Here is a 26,118-nt window from a genome sequence, read left to right on the forward strand (position 1 = left end):
TAACATCCGCTTTCCATGCTAGCTTGGGTTGGACGATTTTGACTGAGGGCTGGCGAACCAGATGGCTGCACCAGGCTCCAATCTTGATCTGGCAGAGTTTCTACAGCTAGATGCCCTTCCTAATGCCAACCACTCCGAGAGTGTAGTGGGTGCTTTTTACGTGCCACCGGCATGGGGGCCAGTCAGGCAGTACTGGCACCGACCTTGCTCGAATCGTTTTACACGTGCAGTTTCAGTCAGGTTGGTAACAAAAGGGTTAAATTAATCATTTGTTAACCCTTTTGTTACCATATTTCTGTTGTGATGCTCTGTGTTTCTTTCAATTACTTTAAATATAACAAAGAATTTAGTAAAATAACTTAGTTATCATTCAGCTAGTGTTAGGAACATAAATTGTGACTAAGGTTTGATGGAAGATTTTGAAAACAAAACATTTGTACTACAGAGCCAAAGGCTGTTTCAGAAGAGTTGGTATGAAAAGGGTTAAATTAATCATTTGTTAACCCTTTTGTTACCATATTTCTGTTGAGATGCTTGGTGTTTCTTTCAATTAATTTTAAATATAACAAAGAATTTAGTTAAATAACTTAGTTATCATTAAGCTAGTGTCAGGAACATAATTGTGACTAAGGTTTGATGGAAGATTTTGAAAACAAAACATTTGTACTACAGAGCCAAAGGCTGTTTCAGAAGAGTTGGTATGAAAAGGGTTAAATTAATCATTTGTTAACCCTTTTGTTACCATATTTCTGTTGAGATGCTTGGTGTTTCTTTCAATTAATTTTAAATATAACAAAGAATTTAGTTAAATAACTTAGTGTCAGGAACATAAATTGTGACTAAGGTTTGGTGGAAGATTTTAGTTCAGAAATTATGAAAACAAGACATTTGTACCACAGAGCCAGAGCCGGTTTCAGCCAGGTGGGTAACAAAAGGGTTAAGGTGGATTTGCTAGGAGAGAAGAGAAGAGGAAGAAGAAGAAAAAAAGGGAGATAAGAGATTAGGGTTATAGCCATTAGAGAAACATAATAGTAAGAGTTAAACTGGTGGCTTACTACTTATATAGAAGAGCTTCAAATAAGGGTGGGAATGCAAGAGGATTTACTCTTTTACTTGTTTCAGTCATTTGACTGTAGCCATGCTGGAGCACCGTCTTTAGTCGAGCAAATCGACCCCAGGACTTATTCTTTGTAAGACTAGTACTTATTCTATCAGTATCTTATGCCGAACCGCTAAGTAGTACAACAGCATTGGTTGTCAAGCGATGTTGTGGAGGACAAACACAGACACACACACACACACACATATTTATATACATATATACGACAGGCTTCTTTTCAGTTTCCATCCACCATATCCACTCACAAGCTTTGGCCGGCCCGAGGCTATAGTAGAAGACACTTGCCCAAAGTGCCACGCAGTGGGACTGAACCCAGAACCACAAGACGGAAACTGAAAGAAGCCCGTTGTATATATGTGTATATATATGTGTGTGTGTGTGTATTTGTGTTTGTCCCCGCAACATCGCTTGACAACTGACGGTGGTGTGTTTACGTCCCCGTAACTTAGCAGTTCAGCAATAGGGACCGATAGAATCAGTACTAGGCTTACAAAGGATAAGTCCTGGGGGTCCATTTGCTCGACTGAAGGTGGTGCTCCAGCATGGCCACAGTCAAAAGACTGAAATGAGAAAAAGAGTAAAAAGAGTATATATATATATATCTGTAAAATAATATGTGACAATTATTCAATAGCCAAGATAAAACTCTGAGTTTCAGATGCCGAGGTGGTAATCCACAACACCATCTCTTCGGTTATCTGGCCATCTATTTACATAATATTGAGGTATTTTTCTTTCTTTTGTTATCTTACCATTTTTACCAACACATATATATATATATGTGTATATATATATATATATATATCTTTATATATAAAAGTGAAGTTGTGTGGTGTCTGTCTCCTTTGATTTAGATTCCTAACTACTCCCACATTTTGCGGTGCAGTGTAACCAAAAGCGTGTATCTTATAGTCGTGATTCATATCGAGCCCTTCTGGGTATTAGCGTGCGTCTACGATGAGTCAACGATTTAAAAAAAAATTTACCATCATTTTTAATGCATTTTTTTGCTATTACATAAGGGAAGTAACTCTCTCAAAATGTCTACGATGAGTCTACGATTTAAAAAAAAATTTACCATCATCTTTTCCATTTTTAATGCATTGTTTTGCTATTATATAAGGGAAGTAACTTTCTAAAAATGCTTATATAGTTATTTCCCTTACAAACCCGAGCAACGCCGGGCGATACTGCTAGTATATATATATTATATAAACAGAGATACAAACATACAAACAAGCAACAATACTTATATACTCAGAAAGTGTGCACACACACACACAAAAGACAAATACAAGGATTGACTTACCTTTTTTGAGGGGTTTGCACAATACCTCATGGGTAAATCTTATACAATGTATTTTCTGAGGACAACTAAGTACTATCTCTTGGTTCTTCAGGACAGCCTTTTCATTTTGTGCTGAAAGTAAAATAAAAACTCATCATCATCATCGTTTAACATCCGTTCTCCATGCTAGCATGGGTTGGACGGTTTGACTGGGGATCTGGGAAGCCAGGAGGCTGCACCAGACTCCAGTCTGATCTCGCAGTGTTTCTACAGCTGGATGCCCTTCCTAACGCCAACCACTCTGAGAGTGTAGTGGGTGCTTTTTACGTGCCAGGCGAAGCTGGCAACGGCCACGATCAGATTGGTGCTTTTTACGTGCCACCAGCACGGAAGCCAGTCTAGGCGGCGCTGGCATCGGCCACGTTCGGATGGTGCTTTTTATGTGCCACCAGCACAGAAGCCAGTCTAGGTGGCGCTGGCACTGGCCACGTTCGGATGGTGCTTTTTACATGCCACCGGCATGGAAGCCAGTCTAGGCGGTGCTGGCACTGGCCATGTTCGGATGGTGCTTTTTATGTGCCACCAGCACAGAAGCCAGTCTAGGCGGCGCTGGCACTGGCCACGTTCGGATGGTGCTTTTTACGTGCCACCGGCATGGAAGCCAGTCTAGGCGGTGCTGGCACTGGCCATGTTCGGATGGTCCTTTTTATGTGCCACCAGCATGGAAGCCAGTCTAGGTGGCGCTGGCACTGGCCACATTCGGATGGTGCATTTTATGTGCCACTGGCAACGAAGCCAGTCTAGGCGGTGCTGGCACTGGCCACGTTCGGATGGTGCTTTTTATGTGCCACTGGCAAGGAAGCCAGTCTAGGCAGTGCTGGCATTGGCCACATTCGGATGGTGCTTTTTATGTCCCACCGGCACAGGTTTCACAACTGCAGTTTCCATTGATATTTGATGTTGGTGTACTTGACTCAATGGATCTCCTCAAGCACAGGGTCAAAACAGTGTTTCTTTACTTGCCACCTGCACAGGAGTCAGTCCAGCAGCCCTGGCAACTGCCGGGTGCCAGTCATAGGATTGGTTCAATTTCGATTCTGATTTCGACTTCGCTTGCCTCAACAGGTCTTTGTGTGTCCAAGGAAGGAAAGGCATGCATAAATGGGCTGGCTACATACCTGGCAAGGGACACGGGATGGACTCACTTGTCCTGCCGGGTCTTCTACTTCGATACCAGCATGAATTCAATAATTTTAAAAATACGTGTGTGAGTGTGTTGGATCAGCATCATCTAAAATCTGCTTATCCATACTTGCATGGGTTGGATGAAATTTGGCGATGCAAGTCTTCATTTCCAATTATCACACACCTAGATAAGGGTACAAACACAGACTCACAATCATGACATAACACTGGATTTTCTATGCTTGTGTGTAGCAGGTGGAGAAGGATTGTGCATGAGGGGACAGCCACTTTTGAGAAATCTCGAGTTGCACATGAGAAAGTAAGGAGGGATGTCAGAAAGGGCATCACCGTTTCACTTCCAGATGGGAAGGGTCTTCCTATGATGCTGACATGCAATGTCTGTGCAAGACCCTGCCTCAATAAAGCCGGACTCAAGAGTCATCTTCATAGTCATAAAGTGAGACAGATGAGTGACAACCTGGCCACTGGCGGTGGTGTAACACACCATACTAATCATATCTGTTGGGCATGTGGAAGAGAGTGTAATTTGGCAGGAGGACTTAAACGACATGCAAAGGTACATGAAGCCCAGTTACAACTACAGCCGGCTATTGGCGGTAAAGGTTTTAGTTGCCAATTCTGTACAAGACATTGTAGATCTTTGGCTGGGCTAAAAAGTCACATTCGATCACAGCACCAGTAACAGTTAAGCTTCGTGCAATGGCCATACTCGATAACGAGGGGGCAGCCATAAATGTATGTATGTATGGTGGTGTAACACACCATACTAATCATATCTGTCAGGCATGTGGAAGAGAGTGGAATTCGGCAGGATAACGAGGGGGCAGCCATAATGTGGGTTGGAAGGAATTCGTTCAGATGAATTTTCTACTGCTGGATGCGCTTCCTGTTGTCAACATTTACCCGATTTTGACAAGCCTCAAAAATGGCGAAACACTGGTGTCCATCTGTCCCCATTGAGACTGAAGGTGAGTTACTTTTACCTTGCCTGTCCATGACTGAGGTGTTTTGACACTGGCACTTTGAGAGTGTATATACTCCACCACACTATTGCAGCCACCGGAAAATACATGAAGCATATACATTAAGTATATGTGGTTCATCATCGTTTAAACGTCCGCTTTCCATGCTAGCATGGGTTGGACGGTTCAACTGGGGTCTGGGAAGCCAGAAGGTTGCACCAGGCTCCAGTCTGATCTGGCAGTGTTTCTACAGCTGGATGCCCTTCCTAATGCCAACCACTCCGTGAGTGTAGTGGGTGCTTTTTACGTGCCACCTGCACAGGTGCCAGGTGAGGCTGGCAACGGCCACGATCGGATTGGTGCTTTTTACGTGCCACCGGCATAGAAGCCAGTCAAGGCGGTGCTGGCATCGGCCACGTTCAGATGGTGCATAATAATATTTATTATACTAGAGCTTTTTTATTGGTGCTAAGCTGTATCGGCCTTTGCGTTTCCCTTGGATAACATCAGTGGTGTGGAGGCTGGTATGCATAAGTGACTGCTGGCCTTCCATAAACAACCTTGCCCAGACTTGTGCATTGGAGGGTAACTTTCTAGGTGCAATCCCATGGTCATTCGTGACCAAAGGGGGTCTCCGATGGACTTTTATTTCACACACACAATAGGCTTCTTTCAGTTCCTGTCAACCGAATCCACTCACAAAGCTTTGGTTGGCCTAAAGCTATAGTAGAAACTGAACCCAGAACCATGTGGTTGGGAAGCAAGCTTCTTACCACACAGCCTACCTACCTACATACATCATCATCATCAACAACATCCGCTTTCCATGAAGGCATGGGTTGGACGGTTCAACTGGGGTCTGGGAAGCCAGGAGGCTGCACCAGGCCCAGTCAGATCTTGCAGTGTTTCTACAGCTGGATGCCCTTCCTAACACCAACCACTCTGTGAGTGTAGTGGGTGCTTTTTACGTGCCATCAACACAGGAGCCAGATGAAGCTGGCGAACGGCCACGCTCGGATGAAACTTTTTACGTGCCACCAGCACGGAGGTCAGGCGAGGCTGGCAATGGCCACACTGGATGGTGTTTGTTACGTGCCACTGGCACGGAGGCCAGTCGATGCGGTGCTGGCTACGGCCACGTTCGGATGGTTCTCTTACGTGCCACCGGCACTGGTATCACAACTACAAATTCCGTTGATGTTGATCGATTTCGATTTTGATTTTCACTTGCCTCAACAGGTCTTCACAATTAGAGTTATGTGTCCCAAGAAGAAAGGTATGCACAGGTGGACTGACTACGTCCCAGGTGTAGGCCACGGGATTATGGCCTCACTTGTCCTGCCGGCTCTTCTCACGCACAGCATACTTCCAAAGGTCTTGGTCTCTGGTCATTTCCTCGGTGAGACCTAAAGAGTGAAGGTGGGTAAAAACCTTGTCATGTGTTTCAATGCTCCTATGCTGTTGTGTAGCTGCCACATGTTGTTATACCTCAGGGAATTTCCAGGTATGGGTATACACGCAGAATTACTTTCTGCATGGGATTAATATAATGATGACAATATAACACAAGAATGGGAGTTAACAGGTTGACACTGGACCATGGCATGTGTTTCTGCATCCCACATCAGCTTTAAGTTGCTGAGTTCATATTCATGTAGCATTATATAAGAATACTCTTTATAATTATTATGTATGTGAATATTGTGAATAGGCGCAGGAGTGGCTGTGTGGTAAGTAGCTTGCTAACCAACCTCATGGTTCCGGGTTCAGTCCCACTGTGTGGCATCTTGGGCAAGTGTCTTCTGCTATAGCCTCGGGCCGACCAATACCTTGTGAGTAGATTTGGTAGACGGAAACTGAAAGAAGCCTGTCGTATATATGTATATATATGTATGTGTGTGTGTTTGTGTGTCTGTGTTCCCCTAGCATTGCTTGACAACCGATGCTGGTGTCTTTACGTCCCCGTCACTTAGTGGTTCGGCAAAAGAGACCGATAGAATACAAAAGAATAAGTCCCGGGGTCGAGTTGCTCGACTAAAGGCGGTGCTCCAGCATGGCCGCAGTCAAATGACTGAAACAAGTAAAAGAGTAAAAGAGTAAATCCACTTACAAGGCATTGGTCGGCCCGGGGCTATAGCAGAAGGCACTTGCCCAAGATGCCACGTAGTGGGACTGAACCCGGAACCATGTGGTTGGTAAGCAAGCTACTTACCACACAGCCACTCATGCGATAGATTTTTCTGAATTTTCTTAATCGGCGGAAAGTATTGTACGTTCAGGTTGGGTAATGACCAAATGAGTACAATCAGAAATACAAGGCAAACCAAAATGGAATTTGTGAGGTATATTTGCCATCTCAATATGGCTAACCACTAAGGGTGGGTGTTACTGTAGCTTGTAGCCCCAGGAGAACATCGTCTCCAGCTGGCTATAGGCACACTTTCTGTGCCCTTATGGTATTTGCAAAGGGAGGTCACCCTTCCCTCGTCAACCTAAGTGATACACATGGACTGTAGTTTCTAGCTTTTGACCTGTCATCAGCGTATGACAATCACTGGTTTTCGATGAAAGGAGTCCCAATGCAAATACTTATATCGTTTTTCTGATCTCGAAAAACTGTATGCAAGCAATAATAAATCTCTGAACGAGGTATAAACGGTAACTGCACGACAATGTGAGGTATACTTGCCATCTCAAAATGGCACAGAAAGTGTGCCTAAAGCCAGCTGGAGACCTTGACCTCCTGGGGCTAAAAGCTACAGTAACACCCACCCTTAGTGGTTAGCCATATTGAGATGGCTATTATACTTTACGTTGTCGAGCGGTTACTGTTTACATCTCATTCAGAGATTTATTATTGCTTGCAGACAGTTTTTCGAAATCAGTGACGGAGGTTACTGGGAAAAACATTAAATATTTGCAAACAGGTCCCCCTTTCATTGAATACCGGTGATTACCGTACGTTGACAAGAGGCAAATACCTCAAAACTGCAATCCGTGCGTATCACTTAGGTTTACGAGAGAGGGATGACCTCCCTTTGCTAATACCAATAGGGCACAGAAAATGTGCCTAAAGCCAGCTGGAGACGATGTTCTCCTGGGGCTAAAAGCTACAGTAACACCCACCCTTAGTGGTTAGCCATATTGAGATGGCAAGTATACCTCACATTGTTGTGCAGTTACTGCTTATACCTCGTTCAGAGATTTATTATTGCTCAAAATGGGATTCTTTCACAGTATTTCTGGAATAATGTTATTCAACAAGATACATAGCTCAGAGATCAGGGGTTCTTTCCAGTCTGGGTCCCTTCTCTGCATAGGGAGGTCACAGCTAAGGTACTATGGACATATGTGATTAGAATGTTGCTGGGAAGAACTGCAAGACAAATACTTCAAGCTGAAGCAACTGGCAAAGGACTTAGGGGTAAACCAAGAATGAGATGGTTGGAGGGTATCCGTTGTCTCGGTTGGTCATTCTTGGGAATCCTGCAAGAAATTTTGCTTTTAATAATAATAATAATGAAATTATTGTATACAGGCGCAGGAGTGGCTGTGTGGTAAGTAGCTGGCTAACCAACCATATGGTTCCGGGTTCAGTCCCACTGCGTGGCACCTTGGGCAAGTGTCTTCTGCTATGGCCCCAGGCCGACCAATGCCTTGTGGGTGGATTTGGTAGACGGAAACTGAAAGAAGCCTGTCGTATATATGTATGTATATATTATATATATATGTGTGTGTTTGTGTGTCTGTGTTTGTCCCCCTAGCATTGCTTAACAACCGATGCTGGTGTGTTTACGTCCCCGTCACTTAGCGGTTCAGCAAAAGAGTGATAGAATAAGCACTGGGCTTACAAAGAATAAGTCCCGGGGTTGATTTGCTCGATTAAAGGTGGTGCTCCAGCATGGCCGCAGTCAAATGACTGAAAAGAGTAAAAGAGAGAGAGAGAGAGTGCTCAGGTGCACCACAACGTGTCAGAAAGTGTGTATAAAGTATATGCAGTAATGTACAAATGTCTGGAAAGCGAACAGTGTATAAGTCAGATACATGCTTGCGTGTGTATGGAGGGGAGAAAATCAGGTGTAGTGTTGGCGAATCTCAGAAAGCATGGAAGTTTTGAAGGATGCAGTGCTCTGACAACTAAGAACTGATGCCGGCAGTTTGTTCCATGCTTCACGCGGTGTATGGAGGGGAGAAAATCAGGTGTAGTGTTGGCGATCTCAGAAAGCATGGAAGTTTTGAAGGATGCAGTGCTCTGATAACTAACAACTGATGCCGGCAGTTTGTTCCATGCTTCAGCGTGTGTATAGAGGGGAGAAAATCAGGTGTAGTTTTGGCGAATCTCAGAAGCATGGAGTTTTTGAAGGATGCAGTGCTCCGACAACTAACAACTGATGCGGCAGTTTGTTCCATGCTTCAGCTTGTTTATGAGGGGAAAAATCAGGTGTATTGTTGGCGATCTCAGAAGCATGGAAGTTTTGAAGGTGCAGTGCTCTGACAACTCCACTGATGCCGGCATTTTGTTCCATCTTCAGCGGTGTATGGAGGGGAGAAAATCAGGTGTAGTGTTGGCGAATCTCAGAAGCATGGAAGTTTTGAAGGAGCAGTGCTCTGATAACTAACACTGATGCCGGCAGTTTGTTCCATGCTTCAGCGTGTGTATGGAGGGGAGAAAATCAGGGTAGTGTTGGCGAATCTCAGGAAGCATGGAAGTTTTGAAGGATGCAGTGCTCCGACAACTAACAACTGATCCGGCAGTTTGTTCCATGCTTCAGCGTGTGTATGGAGAGGAGAAAATCAGGTGTAGTGTTGGCGAATCTCAGGAAGCATGGAAGTTTTGAAGGATGGAGTGCTCTGATAACTAACAACTGATGCCGGCAGTTTGTTCCATGCTTCAGCGTGTGTATGGAGGGGAGAAAATCAGGGTAGTGTTGGCGAATCTCAGGAAGCATGGAAGTTTTGAAGGATGCAGTGCTCCGACACTAACAACTGATGCCGGCAGTTTGTTCCATGCTTCAGCGTGTGTATGGAGGGGAGAAAAATCAGGTGTAGTGTGGCGAATCTCAGGAAGCATGGAAGTTTTGAAGGATGGAGTGCTCTGATAACTAAACAATGATGCCGGCAGTTGTTTCCATACTTCAGCACTCTCAGCATGAAAAAATGTTTCCAAAAGAAAATTTAATTATTTTAATAATAATAATAATGAAATTATTGTATACAGTGCTCAGGTGCACCACAACTTGTCAAAAAGTGTGTATAAAGCACATGCAGTAATGTACACATGTCTGGAAAGCGAACAGTGTATGAGTCAGATACATGCTTGCGTGTGTATGGAGGGGAGAAAATCAGGTGAAGTGTTGGCAAATCTCTTGAAGCATGGAAGTTTTGAAGGATGCAGTGCTCCGACAACTAACAACTGATCCCGGCAGTTTGTTCCATACTCTCTCTCTTTTTACTCTTTTACTTGTTTCAGTCATTTGACTGCGGCCATGCTGGAGCACCGCCTTTAGTCGAGCAAATCGACCCCGGGACTTATTCTTTGTAAGCCCAGTACTTATTCTATCGGTCTCTTTTGCAGAACCGCTAAGTGACGGGGACGTAAACACACCAGCATCGGTTGTCAAGCAATGCTAGGGGGACAAACACAGACACACAAACATATACACACACACTTATATATATATATATATATACATATATACGAAAGGCTTCTTTCAGTTTCCGTCTACCAAATCCACTCACAAGGCATTGGTCGGCCCGGGGCTATAGCAGAAGACACTTGCCCAAGATGCCACGCAGTGGGACTGAACCCGGAACCATGTGATTGGTTAGCAAGCTACTTACCACACAGCCACTCCATGCTTCAGCAACTCTCAGCGAGAAAAAATGTTTCCGAAAGTCATGGGAACTGTGCTGTTTTCTGACTTTGTAAATATGCCCACGGGTGTTAGATGGGTGGAGTTTGAAAAGGTGCTCAGAGTTTGATAGGATCTTACAGAGGAGGTGCCTGTGGACTCATCCTATAATGACCCTCCCAGAAATATTGGGCAGAGAAGATGGCGGGATGGAGTTTGGTCAATCTTTTAAAATGTTACCTTGACAGATTTTAACACAACGCATCGTTCTATATCCATTACAGTAACATACTTTACAGCCATCAATGAAAGTGTCTCCTTCCACGTAATCCTTATTCTTGTAAATGCAAGTCAGTTCATCTGTAAAAGATAAAGACAAACATTAATGGAGTCTATGATCAAACACACACACACTCATATATACATACAAACACACACACTCATATATACATACAAACACACACACACTCATATATACATACAAACACACACACACTCATATATATATATACAAACACACACACTCGTATATACATACAAACACACTCATATATACATACAAACACACACACACTCATATATACATACAACCACACACACACACACATATATACATACAAACACACACTCATATATACATACAAACACACACACACTCATATATACATACAAACACACACACACACTCATATATACATACAAACACACGCACTCATATATACATACAAACACACACTCATATATACATACAAACACACACTCATATATACATACAAACACACACACTCATATATGTACAAACACACACACTCATATATACATACAAACACACACACTCATATGTACAAACACACACACTCATATATACATACAAACACACACACACTCATACATACAAACACACACACTCATATATACATACAAACACACACACACTCATATATACATACAAACACACACACTCATATGTACAAACACACACACTCATATATACATACAAACACACACACACTCATACAACAAACACACACTCATATACCTACAACACACACACCAAACACCATATCTACATACAAACACAAGACGCACTCTATATACATACAACACACACCACACTCATACAACAACACACACACTCAATACATACAACACACACACACTCCATATTACATACAAACACACACACTCATATATACATACAAACACACACACACTCATACATACAAACACACACACACACACTCATACATACAAACACACACACACACACACACTCATACATACAAACACACACACTCATATACATACAAACACACACACACTCATATATACATACAAACACACACACTCATATATACATACAAACACACACACACACTCATACATACAAACACACACACTCATATACATACAAACACACACACACACTCATACATACAAACCCCTACACTCATATATACATACAAACCACACACACCTCATACTACAACACACACACTCATATACATACAAACACACACACACTCATATATACATACAAACACACACACACACTCATACATACAAACACACACACTCATATATACATACAAACACACACACACACTCATATACATACAAACACACACACACTCATACATACAAACACACACACACACACACTCATACATACAAACACACACACACACACACTCATACATACAAACACACACACACACTCATACATACAAACACACACACACTCATACATACAAACACACACACTCATATATACATACAAACACACACACACTCATATACATACAAACACACACACACACTCATACATACAAACACACACACTCATATACATACAAACACACACACTCATATATACATACAAACACACACACACACTCATACATACAAACACACACACTCATATACATACAAACACACGCACTCATATATACATACAAACACACACACTCATATACATACAAACACACACACTCATATATACATACAAACACACACACACACTCATACATACAAACACACACACACTCATATACATACAAACACACACACACACTCATACATACAAACACACACACTCATATACATACAAACACACGCACTCATATATACATACAAACACACACACACACACTCATATATACATAAAAGAACACACACACTCATATACATACAAGCACACACACACACTCATATATACATACAAACACACACACTCATATATACATACAAACACACACACACACACTCATATATACATAAAAGAACACACACACTCATATACATACAAGCACACACACACACTCATATATACATACAAACACACACACTCATATATACATACAAACACACACACACACACTCATATATACATAAAAGAACACACACACTCATATACATACAAGCACACACACACACTCATATATACATACAAACACACACACACTCATATATACATACAAACACACACTCATACATACAAACACACACACTCATATATACATACAAACACACACTCATACATACAAACACACACACACTCATATATACATACAAACACACACACACTCATATATACATACAAACACACACACACTCATATATACATACAAACACACACACACTCATATATACATACAAACACACACTCATATATACATACAAACGCACACTCATATATACATACAAACACACACTCATATATACATACAAACACACACACCTCATATATACATACAAACACACACTCATATATACATACAAACACACTCATATATACATACAAACACACTCATATATACATACAAACACACACACCTCATATATACATACAAACACACACACACTCATATATACATACAAACACACATACACTCATATATACATACAAACACACACACACTCATATATACATACAAACACACACACACTCATATATACATACAAACACACACACACTCATATATACATACAAACACACACTCATATATACATACAAACGCACACTCATATATACATACAAACACACACTCATATATACATACAAACACACACACCTCATATATACATACAAACACACACTCATATATACATACAAACACACTCATATATACATACAAACACACTCATATATACATACAAACACACACACACTCATATATACATACAAACACACACCACCACTCATATACATACAAACACACACACACTCATATATACATACAAACACACACCACTCAATACATAAAATACACACACACAAACTCACATACATACCAACTAACATACAAAAAACACACCACACTCATATATACATACAAACACACACACTCATATATACATACAAACACACACACACTCATATATACATACAAACACACACACTCATATATACATACAAACACACACACACTCATATATACATACAAACACACACACTCATATATACATACAAACACACACTCATATATACATACAAACACACACTCATATATACATACAAACACACACACCTCATATATACATACAAACACACTCATATATACATACAAACACACACACACTCATATATACATACAAACACACACAACACAATAATACCCACTCATATATACATACAAACACACACACCTCATATATACATACAAACACACACACCTCATATATACATACAAACACACACACCTCATATATACATACAAACACACACACCTCATATATACATACAAACACACACACTCATATATACATACAAACACACACACCTCATATATACATACAAACACACACACCTCATATATACATACAAACACACCACTCATATACATACAAACAACACACACACCTCATATATACATACAAACACACGCACTCCTATATACATACAAACACACACACTCATAACATACAAAACACACACACTCATATTCATACATACAAACACACACACTCATTATACATACAAAACACACACACCCAACACACATATACATACAACAAACACAACACACCTCATATATACATACAAAACACACTCATATATACATACAAACACACACACCTCATATTACATACACCACACACTCATATATACATACAAACACACACACACCTCATTATACATACAAACACACTCATTTATACATACAAACACACACACACTCATTATACATACAACCACACACCATTTATACATACAAAACACACACACTCATATATACATACAAACCCACAACACACCTCAACTCATATATACATACAAACCACACACACTCATATATACATACACAACACACACTCAATATATACATACAAACACACACCACATCACTCATAACATACATACAAACACCACACACTCATATATACATACAAACACACACCACACTCATATATATACAACAACACACACACAACCTCATATATACATACAACCCCACCACCAAAAAAAACGCACTCATACAAAACACACACACTCATATATCATCAAACACACACACACACACACCCTCATATATACATACAACACACACACATCTCCTACATACAAACCATACACACTCATATATACATACAAACACACACACACTCATATATACATACAAACATACACACTCATATATACATAAAACACACACACACATATACATACATACACACACACTCATATATACATAAAACACACACACACTCATATATACATACAAACACACACTCATATATACATAAAACAACACACACTCATATATACCCAAAACAAACCCACAGCAATATACATACTACCACACACACTCATATATACATAAACCACACACACACCTCCATATATACATACAAACACACACACTCATATATACACATAACAACACCACACTCATATATACAATACACACACACAACCACACACACTCATATATACTACAAACAACACACCCCTCATATATAACATACGGCAACATACACACACTCACTAAGACCACAAACAACCACACACACTCATATATACTACAACACACACACTCATATATACAAAAAACACACACTCATATATACATACAGACACACACTCATATATACATACAAACACACACACACTCATATATACATACAGACACACACTCATATATACATACACACACACACTCATATATACATACAAACACACACTCATATATACATACAGACACACACTCATATATACATACAGACACACACTCATATATACATACAAACACACACACTCATATACATACAAACACAACACTCATATATACATACGACACACACTCATATATACATACAGACACACACTCATATATACATACAGACACACACTCATATATACATACACACACACACACTCATATATACATACACACACACACACTCATATATACATACAAACACACACATACTCATATATACATACAAACACACACATACTCATATATACATACAAACACACACTCATATATACATACAGACACACACTCATATATACATACAGACACACACTCATATATACATACCAACACACACACACACTCATATATACATACAAACACACACTCATATATACATACAGACACACACTCATATATACATACAAACACACACATACTCATATATACATACAAACACACACTCATATATACATACAGACACACACTCATATATACATACAGACACACACTCATATATACATACACACACACACTCATATATACATACAAACACACACTCATATATACATACAGACACACACTCATATATACATACAGACACACACTCATATATACATACCAACACACACACACACTCATATACATACAAACACACACACTCATATATACATACAAACACACACTCATATATACATACAAACACACACACACACTCATATACATACAAACACACACACTCATATATACATACAAACACACACTCATATATACATACAAACACACACACACTCATATATACATACAAACACACACACACTCATGTATACATACAAACACACACACACTCATGTATACATACAAACACACACACACTCATGTATACATACAAACACACACACTCATACATACAAACACACACACTCATACATACAAACACACACACACACTCATATATACATACAAACACACACACTCATACATACATACAAACACGCACACACTCACTCACTCATTTTCATCTTTGGACTGAGGCCATGCTAGGGCACTATATTGAAGAACTTAATTGAATGAACTGACCTCAGGACTTTAGCATTTAAGCTGGTTATATTTGGCCCAAATATTCTACCTTTTTTGGATGTTCAAATCAATCAGATCAGACCTCTCACACCTACACTACAATGTCATTCTAAATACGCAATAATATCATATAAAATTCTCAGAGGTATCAGATAATGCATTCATCATTCAAAATAATGCAAATGAATAATCGTCCCCAAAGTCCATCCCCTCCTCACCGTGGTGGGGACGCTGGCAATGGGTGGTGTCAGAGCTATGCCGTCGGGAACTTCGGTTCCTGGTAGGGCCACAACCGGCAGACGGGGCTCTGGTGAAAATCCTCGGAGTCTCTGTTTCGGCAACCGGCAGCTCCTCGGTTGTTCTGTTACTGTGGACAATCTGCGGCAAACAGGATGTCTCTACATGTGGGATTGTTGGGGACCACTTGTGAAATTCATATTCCCACGAAACTTCTTCCACTGCCATGGTTCGAGATGCCTTGAGGGTGGTAGAAGAAGCCGACTCAACCCGCCCAGGGTGAATGTCACCACAAGTACAAGTAAGTAAATAAATAAGCATTACATTTGACAGAATAATCTGAATGCTAAAGGGCTAAGCTTGGTACCTATTCTATCGGGCTCTTATGCTGAACTGCTAAGTTACAGGGATGGAAACAAACCGACACTGTCATGTGTTGGGTAAGTCACACACACACAGATAGATGTATGTATACACATGTTATAGTTAGAACCATTTCATATAAAACTAGCAGTATCGCCCGACATTGCTCGGGTTTGTAAGGGGAATAACTATATAAGCATTTTTAGAGAGTTACTTCCCTTATATAAACCGAGCAAAAATGCATTAAAAATGCGGAAAAATGATGGTAAACTTTTTTTAAATCGTAGACTCATGCTAATACCCAGAAGGGCTCGATATGAATCACGACTATAAGATACCCGCTTTTGGTTAAACTGCACTGCAAAATGTGGGAGTAGTTAGGAATCCAAATCGAAGTAGACAGACACACACACACAACTTCAGTTTTATATATAAAGATTTTGATTTTCTGATTAGATTATTCCAGCTTGTAAGATGGTTGGTGTTAAGAAGAGCATCCTATAGCGGAAACCATGCCAAAACAGATAGTGGAGCTTGGTGCAGACTTCTGCCTTGCCAGCTCCTGTCAAACCATCCAACCCATACATCATCATCATCGTTTAATGTCCGCTTTCCATGCTGGCATGGGTTGTACGGTTTGACTGAGGACTGGCGAGCCAGATGGCTGCACCAGGTTCCGATCTGATCTGGCAGAGTTTTTACAGCTGGATGCCCTTCCTAATGCCAACCACTCTGAGAGTGTAGTGGGTGCTTTTTATATGCCACGGGCACGAAGGCCAGTCAGGCGGGACACTCAAATGGTGTTTTTTTATGTACCACCTGCACAGGAGCCAGTCCAGCAGCACTGGCAACAACCCGACTTGAATGTTTTTCACGTGTCACTGGCACAAGAGCCAGTAAGGCGACACTGGTAATGATCATGCTCGAATGGTGCTTTTTATGTGCCGCCAGTCAGTGGCCCTGGCAACAATCATGCTTGGATGGTGCTTTTAACGTTCCAGTGGCACAGGTGCCAATCAGGCGGTTCTGTCATTGGCCACGTCAGCAAATTTCAGCATTGAAAATGGACATTAAAGTATGACGATGATGATGATGACAGCAATTCATCATGGAATTATTGATGCTGTACATAAGGTGCAGGAGGCGCAATGGCCCAGTGGTTAGGGCAGCGGACTTGTGGTCGTAGGATTGCGGTTTCGATTCCCAGACCGGGCGTTGTGAGTGTTTATTGAGTGAAAACACCTAAAAGCTCCACGAGGCTCCGGCAGGGGATGGTGGTGATCCCTGCTGTACTCTTTCACCACAACTTTCTCTCACTCTTACTTCCTGTTTCTGTTGTACCTGCATTTCAAAGGGCCGGCCTTGTCACTCTCTGTGTCACGCTGAATATCCCCGAGAACTACGTTAAGGGTACACGTGTCTGTGGAGTGCTCAGCCACTTACACGTTAATTTCACGAGCAGGCTGTTCCGTTGATCGGATCAACCGGAACCCTCCTCTTTGGACTGAGGCCATGCTAGGGCACTATATTGAAGAACTTAATTGAATGAACTGACCTCAGGACTTTAGCATTTAAGCTGGTTATATTTGGCCCAAATATTCTACCTTTTTTGGATGTTCAAATCAATCAGATCAGACCTCTCACACCTACACTACAATGTCATTCTAAATACGCAATCATATCATATAAAATTTGTGACTGCAAAGACCCGGGCTGCTTCCTGCACCAGGTCTGCATAGCCCCTGCCCATTCAAAGTACCTTGGATTCCAGAACATCCCGCTGTGCTTGAGGAGACCTATTAAGTCAAGTACATGAACATTGAAATAAATATCAATGGAAATAGTAGTTGACAGAGTGCTTCCACATAAGGTGGATGTTCAAAACATGAATACCAACAAAGAGACAAACACAAAAACAGAGAGAGAGAGAGACGGAGAGGTTTGCAAGTGATGTATTTACTTACATTTAGCAGCCTCAACTTTGTTGTTGTAGCAAACTTCCAATTCACCATCCTTCATAAGAGCTCTAAAAATCGGATGCTCGTGAGGATCACATCCACCTGCATAGCGTAAGCCACAAATCACTGTAACAAAGAAATCAAGAAGTATATCAGCCGAAACGTTAACAACAAAGATGAGGACAAATATCCATCAAATGTAAATAATGTAAATAAAGGCGCAGGAGTGGCTGTGTGGTAAGTAGCTTGTCTACCAACCACATGGTTCCGGGTTCAGTCCCACTGCGTGGCACCTTGGGCAAGTGTCTTCTACTATAGCCTCGGACCGACCAAAGCCTTGTGAGTGGATTTGGCAGACGGAAACTGAAAGAAGCCTGTCGTATACATATATATATATGTATGTGTTTGTCCCCTAGGATTGCTTGACAACCGATGCTGGTGTGTTTATGTCCCCGTTACTTAGCGGTTCGGCAAAAGAGACCGATAGAATAAGTACTGGGCTTACAAAAGAATAAGTCCCGGGGTCGAGTTGCTCGATTAAAGGCGGTGCTCCAGCATGGCCGCAGTCAAATGACTGAAACAAGTAAAAGAGTAAAGGTATTTCCTTTGTTTTTATGTTTTGAGTTCAAATTCTACTGAGGTTGACTTTATCTTTCAGCCTTATGGGGTTGATGAAATAAGTATCATTCGTGCACTGCGGTCAATGTAATTGACTAACCCACGTCCCCAAAATTTAAAGCCTTGTGCTTATGGTCATTTCTGCCTATCTTCGCCTGCAGCAGAATGTGCCACTCACATGAGATGGTTGCCTCCATAGTATTCAATCTTTGTATATTTTACCCCAGTGTCACTTTGATGGCATGCATTGCCCTCTCATCAATAATAATAATAATAATCATCATCATCATAATCATCGTCTAACGTCCGTTTTCCATGCTAACATGGGTTGGACGGTTCGACCGGGGTCTGGGAAGCCAGAAGGCTGCACCAGGCTCCAGTCTGATCTGGCAATGTTTCTACGGCTGGATGCCCTTCCTGACGCCAACCACTCTGTGAGTGTAGAAGGTGCATTTTATGTGCCACCGGCACAGGTGCCAGACAGGGCTGGCAAACGCCATGGTCAGATGGTGCTTTTTATGTGCCACCGGCATGGGGGCCAGGCGTGGCTGGCAACAGCCACGATCGGATGGTGTTTTTTACGTGCCACTGGAATGGAGGGCCGTCGGGGCAGCACTGGCGCTGTACCTCTGAAAAACCTATACCTTGTGTGTAATATGCACCCCTTCTCTAACTTGAGTTGTGCGTAATTAAGCCAGCAGCACCTAGTCGAACAAACACTTCCACACGTGTAATACAATAATGGTGATGTTCTTAACTGTTATATGAGGATGTAAATATGTTTGCAAATTGTTTTTGTTACATGTTATTCTGTGTTCTGAATACTTTTATTTTAATAAATGTTGCTTACTGCAAGTTATGGATGATTCTTTTATGACTTCATTGCTTTCAGGCTTAGCTTAAGGTATTTTCGCGCCCGACATCACAAAATGCGTCTGAATAAACATTGCCGGACAGCAAATAGAGACTCGGACATTGCTTAGAAAATATTTTTCATTTAGTACACACTAGTGATTTTGACCTTTAAATTTTGGGAAAAACATGTGGATTATACTCCAGGATTTATGGTAGGTTAAGGTTTAACCATTTTATTTTATTTTTTAAGTTTCAGCTCACAAGCTGTGGCCATGCTGGGGCACCGCCATTAATGTTCATATTATTCTATCAAACATAATGCCTATTGATTCCCATTGATTTGAATTAATCATGCATTATCTCAGATCTTCAAGATCTTGATGGTGTAATTACTTAATGTAGAATAACATTGTGGGGTAGGTGTGAGGGCCTGGATCTGGTCAGTTTGAACATAAAACAGATTAAATATTTTGGCCAGATATGGCGGGTTTTAATACTAAAAGGTTAAAGAACAACTATAATAGCACTTCCATAACTTTTCTCTTATATTCATCCTTCTGTAACTTGAGGGTGTAACTCATCTTCACGATCATGTTTTTTCCTTATCAAAGGAAAGAGATATATGGCACACTGCCGTACTCAAGGAGACCTGTCTACCACAGCAGAATTGATATTTGTGCTAGTGCCACGTAAAAAGCATTGTTGTTGGTATTACATAAAAAGCACTGATTGGCACTGTCAGTTACAATGATGAGGGTTCCAGTTGACCTGATGAATCGAACAGCCTGCTCATACGTAGTGCTGGCGAATCTCAGGAAGCATGGAAGTTTTGAAGGATGCAGTGCTCCGACAACTAACAACCGATGCCGGCAGTTTGTTCCATGCTTCAGCAACTCTTAGCGTGAAAAAATGTTTCCGAAAGTCATGGGAGCTGTGCTGTTTTCCGACTTTGTAAACATGTCCACGGGTGTTAGACAGGTGGAGTTTTTAAATAATAATAATAATGAAATTATTGTATACAGTGCTCAGGTGCACCACAACTTGTCAGAAAGTGCGTATAAAGCATATGCAGTAATGTACAAATGTCTGGGAAGTGAACAGTGTATGAGTCAGGTACATGCTTGCGTGTGTATGGAGGCGGAGAAAATCAGGTGTAGTGTTGGCGAATCTCAGGAAGCATGGAAGTTTTGAAGGATGCAGTGCTCTGATAACTAACAACCGATACCGGCAGTTTGTTCCATGCTTCAGCAACTCTTAGCATGAAAAATGTTTCCTAGAGTCATGGGAGCTGTGCTGTTTTCTGACTTTGTAAACATGTCCACGGGTGTTAGACAGGCGGAGTTTTTAAATAATAATAATGAAATTATTACATACAGTGCTCAGGTGCACCACAACTTGTCAGAAAGTGCATATAAAGCATATGCAGTAATGTACAAATGCCTGGAAAGCGAACAGTGTATGAGTCAGATACATGCTTGCGTGTGTATGGAGGCGGAGAAAATCAGGTGTAGTGTTGGCGAATCTCAGGAAGCATGGAAGTTTTGAAGGATGCAGTGCTCCGACAACTAACAACTGATGCCAGCAGTTTGTTCCATGCTTCAGCAACTCTCAGCGTGAAAAAATGTTTCCGAAAGTCATGGGAGCTGTGCTGTTTTCTGACTTTGTAAACATGTCCATGAGTGTTAGATGGGTGGAGTTTGAAGAGGTGCTCAGAGTTATATGATGATGATGATGGTAATGATCGTTTCAAAGGAAAGAGGTTCCCTTACAACTACAGTTTATCAATGATGCCCCTTTTGTTGAAAGGCATTAGTTTAAATCAAGAACCAATTTAACCAAACTAAAATACAAGGTACATTCCGTAAATCTTCAAAGTTTTTCAGGAGAGACATTTATTAATTCCAATGAAGTACAAAACTACCCTCTTTCAAAGTAGGGCCCCCTGATTTCAATGCACTTGTAGTGCTTGGGTCACTTTGTGAAGCCATTCAAAATGAAGGTGTCCGGGGACCCTTGCCACAGCCTTCTTCATCTTCAAAATGAGTGTCCTTGAGGTTATCCTTCAGCTCGGGGAAACAACCAAAAGCCACAGGGAGCAAGGTCTGGACTGTAGGGAGGGTAAGGGATGGTTTCTATGTCCATCTCTGTCAAGTACTTGGTTACCAAAATGCCTGTCACTGAGCAACCTGGGAGCAAACTTTTCTTCATGCTCAAATCTTCATTTATAATTCTTTGTACAGTTGGCACCCCCAAATCCAAACTGTAGAAGGGGGTACACAAAAGAAACTGGAATTTTGCAATATTATTTTACTAGCACTATGACCCGGCAACGCCGGGTCATAGTGCTAGTGCATGCATGCACACATACATGTGAGTACTGTCCAAATCTCCGACCAATCACATACAGCTAGCTGGCATTCAATTGGCGTATCAAGTTTCGGGTATTTCAATTGGGTTTTGGATAGAAAATTCACAAAAAAGTCACTTCTATTGATTTTTTAATGGCTTTGTGGGGTGACTGGGGAAATGTAAAGATGTGCACGACCACCCTTGGACGGTTTTGAATGATCATAGAAAGTGCGAGCCCTCTAACTGAAAAATTGTGGATTTGTATAAAGGACACACACAGAGACATTTTGCCGTTTATATATAGAGAGATTTGCGGGGTGACTGGGGAAATGTAAATATGTACACGACCACCCTTGGACGGTTTTGAATGACCATAGAAAGTGCGAGCCCTCTAACTGAAAAATTGTGGATTTGTATAAAGGACACACACAGACATTTTGCCGTTTATATATAGAGAGACTAGCAGAATTGCCCGGCGTTGCTCGGGGCTGAATTGCTTGAAAGTACTGTTAATGATTGCACTGAATTATGATGATTATTCAGGCAAATATTGATATAAGTTTACGGTGGGAGATAAGGACTTAACAATCAAGCGTGTGCCATTGCATTGTTTTGGGGGAACCAAATTTCTGATGAGCATTATAGGGGCACCAACTTTAAGTTTGAGAAAGTGTGGTGGTAGTCCGGGGTGCTCAAAGGAATTGAGTACCTCTATTGGATAGTTGATGACGTCCTCTGGGTCAGGAGTTGTATCGATAGACTGATATACATAGACTTCCCCAGGAATGAGTTTTAGCATTTCATCATTAATATGGTGAACAGTTTTATTCCACGGGGCCAGTATAGCCTTTTTGCCAATCCAATCCATATTCTGATAATTAGCTTGTAGATCTGGGAACACTGCATCTCTGAGATCAGAAGGCGTCTTAACAATGGTACAAATGGAATCGATGGCAATATTACCATTTTCATCCCCTGGTATTTTGCCTTCGCCAAGTGCAAGGAGGGTGTGAGGAAATGCTGCTGATGTGATATTACGTCGCATATGAGCATGCATATTGGTGTGAAGTTTGAGAGTTACTTCCCTTTATTAAAAAAATATGCATTAAAATGGAAAAAAATGATGGTAAATTATTTGTAAAATCATAGACTCATCGTAGACGCGCGCTAATACCCAGAAGGGCTCGATATGAATGACGACTATGAGATACCCGGTTTTGGTTAAACTGCATCGCAAAATGTGGGAGTAGTTAGGAATCTAAATCGGAGTAGACAGACACACAACCTTTCTTTTATATATAAATATTTTCGTCCTAAAAAACTTTGTATGGATTGAATGGTTACCTCTATGGAAATATATACACGCACATTATACATACATGTGTGTATAGATGAATATATAAATACATTTAAATATCTATATACACTTTTGGGCGATCTTTGTTTCTTAGAGATAACTTTAGATCTTATTTTCGTCCTAAAAAACTGTGAATGGTTACCTCTATGGAAATATATACACACACGTTATACATACATGTGTGCATAGATGAATATATAAATACATTTATATATCTATATACACTTTTGGGCGATCTTTGTGCTACTTAGAGATAACTTTAGATCTTATTTTCGTCCTAAAAACTTTGTGCGGAGTGAATGGTTACGTCTATAGAAATATATACACACACGTTATACATACATCTGTGTATAGATGAATATATAAATACATTTAAATGTCTATATACACTTTTGGGCGATCTTTCTGCTACTTGTATATACTTTAGATGTTATATTCGTCCTAAAAAAACTTTGTATGGAGTGAAAGGTTACCTCTATGGAAATATATAGACACACATTATACATACATCTGTGTAAAGATGAATATATAAATACATTTAAATATCTATATACACTTTTGGGCGATCTTTCTGCTACTTGGATATAGGTCTTATATTCGTCCAAAAAAACTTTCCTGTCACACACTCACGCACACACACACGCACCCTCACACACACACACGCACACACACACACACGCACGTTAGCTTACAATTTTATTTATATATTTGCGTGTCTATGTGTGTAAAGAGGAAGTGGGAGGCAGAGTGAAAGAGTCACTCACTACAGAAAGTGAATTACTTTCAGTTTATTCGTTGCACACTGTGTGTGTGCGTTTGCGTGTGCTGTATTCCACACTAAGAGAAGCATTTGACTCATACACCACAATGTGAGTTTTCTCTAAATTTTGCTTAATTGGGGTTGAAATTTTAAAAACTGGACCTGGCACGACCCGATGCATTCTACTCTTAAAAATGCTAGGTAAATTGTAATTGAAGAAATCCTATATTGTAGATTTCTATAAGATACAAAGGGAGGCAGATAAAATCTGCCTTTTATAATAAGAGATTCACTTAGTTTTACATTTTTACACTTTTATAACCTTCAAAGTAGTCTCCATTTGAAGCAGTGCACTGGTCCAGATGCATTTTCCACTGTTCAAAGCAGTCCTAGAACACCTGTGAATTGATGCCTTTTAACACCTCCATCATTATTTTCTTTGCCTTTTCTACATCTGCAAAATGTTTTCCTTTAAGGACATTATTCATTTGGAAGGAACAAATAAAAGTTGCAGGGAGTACTATGAACTCCAGTAGCTTGCTTACCAACCCAATGGTTCTGAGTTCAGTGTCACATGTGTTGAGAGGAATTCTTTGGGGCTTGAATAATTCACCTCTGGAAACATGGATGTTTTGTTCATCATCCTTAAACAACCCTTATTCAGGTACCTTTTGAGTGGGTTATTCAACCTGAAGAAAGTTCTAACTGGGCCCCGCCTGCAAGGTCATGCACTGTTTATCTTGATATAAGGTCACCATGTCATTCACATATGGTTGTGATGCATGTGCCTGGTGTATCCTTATCAGATGAGTAGTCACGATGGGTATACTGGGCTTTGTATATTTGTACCCCAGTGTCATTTTGATGGCATGTACTACTCTCTCACTCAATAATAATAATAATAATTATTATTAT

General features: G+C 40.7%; 1 protein-coding gene and 1 long non-coding RNA gene across 7 annotated transcripts in view; one reads left to right on the forward strand and one right to left on the reverse strand.

Annotated features, from left to right (window-relative positions):
- The window catches only part of LOC115225789, a 103,421-nt gene that overhangs the window by 62,051 nt on the left and 15,252 nt on the right, over nt 1-26,118 (reverse strand). For all 6 annotated transcript variants that reach the window (XM_036514579.1, XM_036514580.1, XM_036514581.1 and 3 more), the window contains exons 2-4: nt 19,271-19,390; nt 10,669-10,788; nt 2,430-2,540 (exon numbers count right to left, since the gene is read on the reverse strand). In XM_036514579.1, the coding sequence (XP_036370472.1) occupies nt 2,430-2,540; nt 10,669-10,788; nt 19,271-19,390 (351 nt within the window). The remainder of the gene's footprint in view (nt 1-2,429; nt 2,541-10,668; nt 10,789-19,270; nt 19,391-26,118) is intronic.
- On the forward strand, nt 55-18,335 carry LOC118768333. Its single transcript, XR_005004153.1, has 3 exons — nt 55-224; nt 6,733-6,739; nt 18,308-18,335. It is a non-coding gene; the product is annotated as an uncharacterized LOC118768333 (long non-coding RNA).

This window comes from Octopus sinensis, linkage group LG28, assembly GCF_006345805.1.
Source record: "Octopus sinensis linkage group LG28, ASM634580v1, whole genome shotgun sequence".
NCBI classification, from domain to species: domain Eukaryota; kingdom Metazoa; phylum Mollusca; class Cephalopoda; order Octopoda; family Octopodidae; genus Octopus; species Octopus sinensis.